At 37.8% G+C, this 10,333-nt stretch overlaps 1 protein-coding gene across 1 annotated transcript; it reads right to left on the minus strand.

Annotated features, from left to right (window-relative positions):
- Positions 1 to 1,022: 1,022 nt before the first annotated feature.
- Positions 1,023 to 4,435, minus strand: LOC148845511 (phosphatidylinositol 4-kinase gamma 8-like). The gene is made up of 3 exons (XM_088954046.1): positions 4,192 to 4,435; positions 3,987 to 4,041; positions 1,023 to 3,283 (listed from the first exon to the last, which is right to left on the minus strand). Exon 3 carries the CDS (start codon positions 3,176 to 3,178, stop codon positions 1,361 to 1,363), a length of 1,818 nt encoding a protein of 605 aa, XP_088810172.1. The 5' UTR covers positions 3,179 to 3,283; positions 3,987 to 4,041; positions 4,192 to 4,435; the 3' UTR covers positions 1,023 to 1,360.
- Positions 4,436 to 10,333: the final 5,898 nt, after the last annotated feature.

Raw genomic sequence — 10,333 nt, forward strand, 5'->3', positions numbered from 1 at the left:
ACAAAAATAGTTTTTAAAAATTTTGAACTCTCTCACCAAATCTCTTGTTTTTCCTTCAAGTCTATTTGTGAAAAAATTACAATTTTTTTTTGAACTTTTTTTTATAGGAAAAAGCCTACACTCTTTTACCGTATGGAATAGAGAGAGTTTGCTACTTCACAATGCATGTACCTGCATGTATAGTATAATGAAGCGCTTTACAGGCACATTTTGCTTGTATTTTGCATATACTTGCTTAGCCCTTGTAGGGATGCCATAGGGAGGCTTAACGTGATCGTTGATTTTTATTTTCTCATCCAATGGTTAAAACAAGTGTGATCAAGATACATAATTCAAATTTTTAATAGTTATTAACTATCCCAGGGAAGGCTGCATAAATCTGTCTCTCCCCATTCCCTAAACCTCGCATTGATAGGAGTCTTGTGGACTGGACTGCCCTTTTCAAGTGATTATATCTAAAATACACTATATACTTTTTCTTTTTTTTCCTCTAATAGAAAAAGAAGACATCCCTTAATGTTGCAGAAAAACTCAAGAAAACAAATTTGAAATGGCACTCAAATGAAAATAAAACAAAGATAAAAGAAAATAAACACAGAGAACACAGACTTACGTGGTTCAGCTTATAGCTTACGTCCATGAGCAAAGGAGGAATAGAAATCCACTATGTAGTAGGTAATGAAGAAGAAATACATAGTTATGCTCTCATAGAAAACCCTAAGCCCCAAAATACACTCAATGTCTCACGTTCTCTCACAAGGCTCGACTTATGTATACAAAAGAGAAAACCCTCAAAAATACATGGCTCTTCGTATTCGGTTCGGACTTATAAGATGAATATGGGTCAGGTCCATACCATCGCAGAACCACTATGGAATTTTGCCTTCAGTTTTTTCTCAAATTAATTTGGAGAGGATTCATGAAACGGATCGCCACAAAGAATTGAAGGCACAAACATAACACTTAATATTTTCATTGATAATTAATGAAATAGAAAATTGATCATTTCATTGATTCTCAGGTTCATAAATCCAACTTCAGCATATTATTATATAAAAGGCCAGGTAAGTGTACCTGATACAAATAAAATACATCAAGTGATGAAAACAAAGATATAATTGATGGAAAGGAGGCGCCATAAAAATATAATGGAAAGGAGGGCAGTTTACCACTCACTGTGATCCATTCCTATATAGTTAGTAGAGAGAAGGGCAGTTTGCCACTCACTATGTTCCATAATCCATTCCTACACTGAGTATCTACACTATGGCAATTTGACCAATAATGCATACATAATGTACACCATTACTACACAAATCTCCTACACTTGCTATCTTTTATCTCTTTCCACAAACTTTTCTCAGAATTGGCATGAAGTTCCTAACCTTTTTTTCAATCCCATGTTCTTCCTGCCTTCAAAAGCCTCAGGAAGAAGCTTCCCAAATTTATCCAGAAACAACTCCCACTCCTCTTCAGTCATGCCTCTAAATGAAAAGCCAGCAGGTTCATTGTTGTGTTGTGGTACTGAGAAGCTTACACTTTTTGTCAATCCCACAACTTTGTCACCATCATCATTATCATCATCATCATTGCCATCATCATCATCATCATCATCCTCATTATCATTATCATTATCATCATCAACATTATCATCATCATCATTATCATTATCATCGCCGTCGTCATTATTTTCATTGCTTTCAATAACACCATTATTGACATTGTTTTCTTCGCCACTGGTGCTTCCATTGTCATCGTCTTCCTCATGTAATGGAGACAAAACCATGTGGGAGAGCTGCCTGCCTACTGATCGTGCTGACCGGAACTTCTTTGGAGGTCTTGGTGGCTTACCCATTCCAGGACAGCTTTGCAAAAGCCGGGGGAGATCCAACACATCTGCAGTGTTTTCTTCACAATCTATATCCAATTGGAACATGCCAATTTGTTCTTCTTTATCTTCAGTAACAGGTTCAATCTCAAACAGATAGTGCATGTTAGCCTTGGCTTTGGCACATAGAGTCTCTAACACACTTGGGCCTTCCTCTCCTCCACAAAATTCCCGAGTCATCATGTCTCCAATGTCGGCAAGACAAAGGCCAGCACTGGCAGCACGCTTCAAGAATATGGTGCAGAGAATAAGAACTCTAATGGAGGATTCTCTCAATGAAGGCAGCTCCTTTCGCAGGAGCTCTGCGTCCTTAAATGGATCAAGCTGAGATATGTACTCAGCTTCCAACTCTGAAAAGGGCACAGCGGCTTGTGGCCAATGCAGCCATTCAAAGTATGGATCGTCAAGCATCTCGGGTAGGCAAAGCCCATGATCTATGGGCACAAGTTCAGTTGCCCCAACAGAGTAGCTGTCATTGACATAGCCTCCATATTTCTTTACCAATATATTCCCTGCATGCCTGTCAAGGTTTAGGAGTCTCACATCAAGAATGCCTAAGCGATGAATGGAAGAGACTGAGAAACCAGATGGCCCAAGCTCTCCTGCATCCAAGTCATGATCAATAAAACGCTGAAGTGATGCAACTTTAGGAAGCTCCACTGTTTCTGCTGCTGTTGATCGATTGACATGGAATGTGACATGCGAGATCTTGACGAGCGTTGTGGGGGGAACTCCAGCAAAGCCACCGTGGTCAAGGAGGTAAGCTGCCACTTCACGGATACCAGTTTCGCCGACTCGAACCGAGCGTTTCAAGCCAGGCTGACCAAGTATCCTGCCTGCAAAGCCTTTTGGATTGTTTACTGCAAATGGCTCCTCGTCGATGGGCTTTGCCACAGCGATGTTGTCACCATTGCGATTGCGTAAGAAGTAAGCCCCTCCAAGCCCACCTGTGACTGGCACGGGGTCCACACCAGAGGCCATTGCTATGGCAGCTTCAACTACAAGGGCACGCACTCCTGGGGCACCTCGCCCCGCAACAATCTCAACCCTGGGACCATTATCGGCATCCTCCTCCACCTTGGGGGTGAGGGGCAGGCAGGGTGTGGAGAAGCTTTTGTGGAAGTTAGTGGATGCCAACGATTGCTTTAATGAGCAAGCAAGTTTGGCCTGGTCGAGTGCTTGGTCGAGTTCGAGCAAGTTGAAGTCCAGTTGTGTGAAGGAGTGGAGTCTGCATCTCGGGGACCGGGAAAATGGCTTGAATCCATGGTGGTGATTGATGGCTATAGCCATCTGAGAGATACTCGTTCAGCTGGGAATGGCAAAAATGGGTGGTGCAACTTATGTCAGAGGAACCCATTTGGGTGAGTTTTCCTGGGGTAATTCCCCATCACAAGTCTGCAAGTAAGATCAAAGTTAAAGAAAGAGAAAAAAGACTTGATCAAAGTCATAATACAATCATTAACAATAATTAGTGAACTAAGTCATTTGCTTGCTTCAATTGTGCTTAAACCTTTTGCCTCGGGAAAAGAGATGAACATGCACCAGGTCTGTTGTAGCACTATCTGCCAAGAGTAAAGGGAAGAGAACCCAGTTACAGAGACAGAAAGTGAATGCTCTTTGCAATTTAGCTATGCCCCAACTTCAAGCATATGAGATGGCTGAGAGTTCTTGCTCAAGCAATCTTGTTTGTGCAAGTGCTTTTTGCATATATTGGTAGAGGGTCCTACCGTCCTACAACCAACTAAATTCAACTCAGCTTGCCCTTAAATTCTTGCTAATACGAACCCGGTCTCACTCTATATTTTGTATCAAAGTGTAAGTCCTTGAATCTTTCCCACCATTTCAGCCCCACTTTCTTTGCCATGGGGGTTCCCCCAACCTTGGAAATTTGGTGGTTCCCAAGGAAATCAACACCAAAAATTTCCATTTTTTTGTCGCATTTCTTAAAAGGACCTGAGTTTTTGACCCACTATTATAATTCTTTTTATAATTAAACTCTCCAAATCATTTCCTTCAAAAATAACCAGAAATCTAAAGAAGCATATTAATTTGGATGTCAAAAGAGCAAATCATGATTAAAATGGACATCATTTATTACCAACAAATGTACAATGTGTTCCCTCGCACCTCCGCTCCAAGATCACCACGACTTACTGCAAAGAAAGAAACAGTTATCAGAGATGAAAATCAGACCATCGACCCCCTTCAACCATCAAAACAAACTGAAACGAAGAACTAAGACGGAGAAGTAAGTGAAAAGAATGAGAGGGGGGGGGGAGAATGTATGAAACTGGTAACGATACCATTTGACGACGACGAGACCCTGAACACTGGTGAGGCATCCAGGGAAACGAGGGAGCGCGAGAGAAAGATTACAATCAATCCCCTGGAGAACCCCCATGGGTGGGCTCCTCTCCTCCCCTTTTGAAGAGATCCCATGCCCCGATTTCTCCGGACTCTAGTAACCATTTTCTCTCCCTTTTTAAGAAAGCAATTGAAAGAAATCCACCCCCAGCTTTCTTGGGTCGGGGTTCTAGGAGAGAGACCAGGGTCACAAGAAATGCGAACTCGGCTGACTCTATGGATGACCATGTGGGCTTAGCAATAGCCTAGGCCCAGGTCCAGACCCTACCTGGGCCTCAAATGTAAGTCGGACACCAAGTCAGGCTTTGACCCTATTTCACAAATATAAAATATAATATTTTGTATTATTACAAATAATATACCTATAAAACATATGATACAATTTGTATAATATGAAATATTATTACTATATATAAGTGTATTTTATTGCAGGCCGAGGTTGAGCCCGGGCCAGGTTGGCTGTGCTGGAAATGATCACCCCTAAAGTCTAAATGTTCCACGAAATTGATATATATATTTGATAGCTGAGGCTAGGAAACTTGGACATCCAAAGTTTTCTGTCTACATTCGATAGTCTATGTTGTCCCTATCTAAAGGACTCTCCCTACAGGGCATGATAGTCAATATGATGAGCTTTGCGAAATGGTAATAATGTTGAAGGCATGGCTGTATGGAAAAGTGGTGTGTGGAAACAGCCCAAGTAGCATAGGCCAATTAATGTAGATAATCAAAGTTACCGGGCATATTTAGTTGTAAATGGGCATGTGTATTGTATGTGATAATTCCAAATCAATAATAATTTAAAGATTGGAAAACTGTTAGTAAAAGGGCATGTGTATTGTATGTGATGATCCCAAATAAATAATAATTCAAAGATTGAAAAACTGTTAGAATCTATCATTATGAGATTTTGGCAAAAGTTTTATTTAGTATTGGGTATTAATTTGATGCAACATATTCATTTATTTGGGTTTGAATAAAGAAAATGTAAAGATTCAAATTATATTAAATGCATTTAAAAAAAAAAGGAGGATCAAAGAGTCTTGACAAAAGATCAAAAAAATCAAGATGGAAAAACTATTTTCAAAAGTTATTAAATGAAGAATATGCAGGGGGTGTGTGTGGAGGGGTTAGTAACTCTAACAGTAATGAATATAACACATACTTTCATAAAATTAAAGTTACCAAAGTGAAATATGCTCTACACAAAACAAAACAAAGAAGGAAAAGGCATCAGAATCGGATGGTATCCCAATAAAAGTGTGAAAGGTAATATGAAGATAGGCTTATTATGGTTAATTAAACTATTTATAAGATAAAGAAAGCAAATAAGATATTGTATGAGTGGAGAAAGAGCCCTATGATGTCCATATTTAAAAACAAAGGCAATATGCAAAGATGTAATAATTATCAAGAAATTAAACTCTTTAACCACACTATGAAACTTTGAGAGAATAATTGAGGAAAGGTTATGACATGTGATAAGTATATCAGAATACCAATTTGGGTTTATGCTAAGGAGTATGGGTGTAGCTTCAGCAGCCTGGTTTGTGGTTTTGTCAAAATTTGAATAAAATCTAACTTGGGCCAACCCAAGTTGCACTCATACTAAGTAGATGAACTATAAATTCTATATTTCTAATAAGAGGTTTGACGTAAAAGTTTAGAGAGGAGAAGAGAAATCTTTATATAGTTTTCTTGATTTAGGAAAAAAATACGAGTCACTAAAGAGGTCTTATGGTGGATATTGGAAAAGAAAGGAGTCCTAAAGAGTTATGTGGTAGGGTGAGCAAAAAAATAAAAAAATAAAAATTCAGTTAACCGAACCGGTTGGTTCAGTTTCAGCTCAGTGTTGTTAAAAAAATCAAAGGTACCAGTTCAGTTTCAGTTAATCAATATAGAAAATCGACGAGTAATCGAACCAATCAGTATACATTTATTTCTATATATTTTAAATACATTTATATTATATATATATATATATAATAAATTAATAAATATGCATTATATATATTTATAATATATGATATATTTTTTATTATTTAAAATAAAATATTTTATATAAATTTAAAAATTTTTATTATATATTTATATACATTTTTATAATATATATATTGTAACGATTAAAAAAACTAAGAAACCGATAAATCGAACTAATGGTTAACAAATTGGCTTCGATTTGGTTTTGATCCGATTTTCCAAAAATCCAGTGGCACTGTTTCGATTACAAAAAGCCCATGGTTTGGTTAAGAGCACCCTAGTATGTGGAGCTTGTGAACGTCAGAAATATCCGACAATTCAATTCATGGCTAAATAAATGGAATCACCACCCATCAGAATGTGTAACTGGGAGTGATAGGCCTCCTGTATTTAAATTTTGTAAATCCTTTATGATTACTATTGGGTTTTAATCTCATAAGAGATTAAATCCAATTGGTTTGATTGATCAATTACATGAGAAATTGCACCTGCACACTTGGTTGGAAAATCAATTTTTCTCTTACAAAAAAAAAAACCCAGTTTTGAACTTGTCCCACATTGGATAATTACAAGGTTTGTTTTCAGTATTTCAATAGGAGCTGATTTACACTCCTTAGAATTAGTAGAGGAGAGTATGGGGATTCGATACCGCGCAACGCGCGCGCATGCGTGTGTGTGGCACAATGAGGCGCTTTAGAGGCGGACTTTGCTCGCACTTCGCGCTCACCCGCGTGGCTCGCGATGGGCGGCTCTGGTTTTGGTGCGTTGGTGACCGTTGATCATTGTTGATGAGATCAACGATCACGATTCAATCGGGTGTGATCAAGAGGCACAATTCAAAGTTAACAGTCACCCAACTGTTAACTTTTTAAACAGTCACAATGGTTGAAATTGTGACTGTTCAATGTGCCTTCTCTAAACAAGCACCTACCTTTTCCTTATACCTCTTGACAAATTATTTAAGGAGAATGAATCAGACTCCAAAACACCTAATTTTGAAATTCACTATTTCTCTCTCTCTCAGTCCGGTCTGCTACAGTCTCACAGAAGGTTTCTTTGGAGACTCTTCAACTTTGCTGGTTGCAGATTCTTGCCCAAGGCTCTGTTGTATCCTGGGAACGAATTTGCTTGTAACCCAACAGCAAACTCAGTAAAACTGAGTGAGGGCAAATAATGTTCTAAAGACAATATCTTCAGACGCGCCTCAGAGCTTCTCCTCCTAAGTTACAGTGACCCCATCTTCCCCAACATTTTTAGAACGTTATTCTGCAATGGAGGTGGAAGCAAGCATGACTTCGATCAAAATGATGAATCAAGAAATTGTTCGACTAGACCAGTTCGGTGGAGCAAATTTCAACCGATGGCAAGACAAGATGATTTTCTTTCTGACCACACTGAAGCTATACTATCTGTTGGACCCGAATCTACAATCACTTCCTGAACCCACTGACAAAGACTCTGAGAAACTAAAGAAGGAAAGAGCAAAACGAGAAGATGACTCACTTCTGTGCCGAAGACACATACTGAATGCCTTATCAGACCAGCTCTACAACTTCTACAAGGAACTTGCATCTCCAAAAGAAATCTGGAAGGCCCTGGAACTCAAATACAAGGTGTAAGAAGCAGATACGAATAAGTATCTTATTGCAGAATACTTTGACTTCACCATGAACGATCATAAACCTATACTGGAGCAAGTTCATGAACTACAGGTGATAGTTAATAAAATTCGATCACTTAACATCATCATTCCTGAATTTTTCCAAGTGGGAGCAATTATTGCCAAACTTCCACCCTCTTGGAAGGATTACAAGAAGAAGCTTCTGCACAATGTTGAAGAACTTACCTTGGAACAAATTCAGCAACACCTTCGTATTGAAGAAGAGTCTCGAATTAAAGACAGTAGGAATAAGACCCTGACCGGTAAGTTGAACTCTAAGGTAAATTTTGTGGAAGATGGATCAAAAAGACTAACCCTGCATTACAAGTAAAGAAGAATGATGAGAACTTCAAAAAGAGCAACAATAAGAAAGGACCATGCTATGTTTGTAGAAAGAATGGGCATTATGCCCGAGTCTGCCGATATCGGAAAGGCGGAACCAAGTCTACAAACATGGTAGAAGACAATCTCGTGGCCATGATTACTGAAGTCAACATGGTAGAATTGTCTTCTGGATGGTGGTTTGATTCAGGCGCCACAGTCCATGTTTGTAAGGACAAGTCCTTATTCAAGACATGAAAAAGTGACTGATGGCCATGAGGTACAGATGGAAAATCAAACATGTGCCAAAGTTGTTGGAAGAGGCAACGTAGAGTTGAACTTCACCTCTGGAAAGACACTGACTCTCCTGAATGTTCTCCATGTTCCTGACATTAGAAAGAACTTGGTCTCAGTAAATCTTGTTTGTAAGAGGGGATTCAAAGTTGTCTTTGAATTCGACAAACTAATCATATCCAAGAATGGGATGTTTATTGGAAAGGGATATGATTGTAATGTTATGTTCAAATTAAGTATTAATGAAGGAAAAGTTTCTACTTATATTGTTGATTGTTTCTCTTTATGGCATGATAGATTAGCACACTTGAATTTTAAATCCATAAAGAACATGAGCAAACTAGGTATAATTACTTACAGTAATGAATCAACTGAAAAATGTGAAATATGTGTAAAATCTAAAATGGCTAAGAAACATTTCCCTAGTGTTGAGAGAAATTCTCAACTTCTAGAACTAATCCATTCTGACATCTGTGAACTCAATGGTGTATTAATTAGAGGAGGCAAGAGATACTTCATAACATTTATAGATGACTTTTCTAGGTACACCTATGTCTACCTTATGAGAACTAAGGATGGAGCCTTTGACATGTTTAAACTATATAAGACTGAAGTTGAAAATCAACTAAAAAAGAAAATTAAAATCCTTAGAAGTGATAGGGGTGCTGAATACTTTAAAAATGAGTTTAATTCTTTCGAAGAATTTGGAATAATACATCAGTGTTCTCCTCCCTATACCCCTCAACAAAATGGCCTGGCTGAAAAGAAAAATAAAACACTTACAGAAATGATAAACTGCATGTTGTTAAAAGCTAATACACCCTTAAACCTGTGGGGGGAAGCACTCCTAACAGCCTGGCATTTACATAACAGAATTGTTTCTAGAGTTAATAACAAATGCCCATATGAATTATGGACATGAAAACCTAATTTAGCATATCTAAAAGTGTGGGGGTGCTTAGCATATTATAGAGTTCCAGATCCTAAAAGAACCAAATTAAGACTCAGAGTTAAGAAAAGTATGTTTATTGGATATGCAGAACATAGCAAAGCCTATAGGCTTCTAGACTTAGAGTCTAACATAATAATTGAAACTAGAGATGTTGAGTTCTTTGAAAATAAATTGTGTTCTAAACCTACAAAAAATGAATCCACAAAAAATGACAGAAAAACTCAGATCTCAATACTTATTGATAATAATGAGACTGAAAAAAGAAATGACACAACTATAACACCTACAATAGGACTTAGAAGAAGTCAAAGACAAAGAACAGAGAAACACTTAGGTTCAGATTTTATCTCTACTTAGTCAATTGTATTTTTGGTTGAGGCTGATAGAGAGAAGATTTAAAATAAAATACCCATTGTCCTAAACATTGAAAATGATAAAAAAACCTATAGTGAGGCCATGACCTCTAGAGATTCTGCCTTTTGGAATGAAACTATAAATGATGAAATGGATTCAATAATGTCAAATAACACATGGGTACTAGTAGATCTGCCTCCAGGATCAAAACCAATAAAATATAAATGGGTGTTTAGAAGAAAATACAACACTGATGGAACTGTGCAAACTTTTAAGGCTAGATTGGTAGCCAAAGGATTTAGTCAAAAGGAAGGGATTGATTACTTTGACACTTATGCATCAGTGGCTAGAACAACTTCTATTAGAACACTTATAGCATTAGCATCCATTTATCACTTATCTGTTCACCAAATGGATGTTAAAATTGCTTTCTTAATGGTGATTTAAATGAAGAGGTTTACATGGAACAACAAAAATGATTTGTTCTTCCTAGAAACGAGAAGAAAGTCTGTAAATTGGT

Source organism: Nelumbo lutea, chromosome 7, assembly GCF_056320005.1.
Source record: "Nelumbo lutea isolate HS-2025 chromosome 7, American lotus-T2T, whole genome shotgun sequence".
NCBI lineage: Eukaryota > Viridiplantae > Streptophyta > Magnoliopsida > Proteales > Nelumbonaceae > Nelumbo > Nelumbo lutea.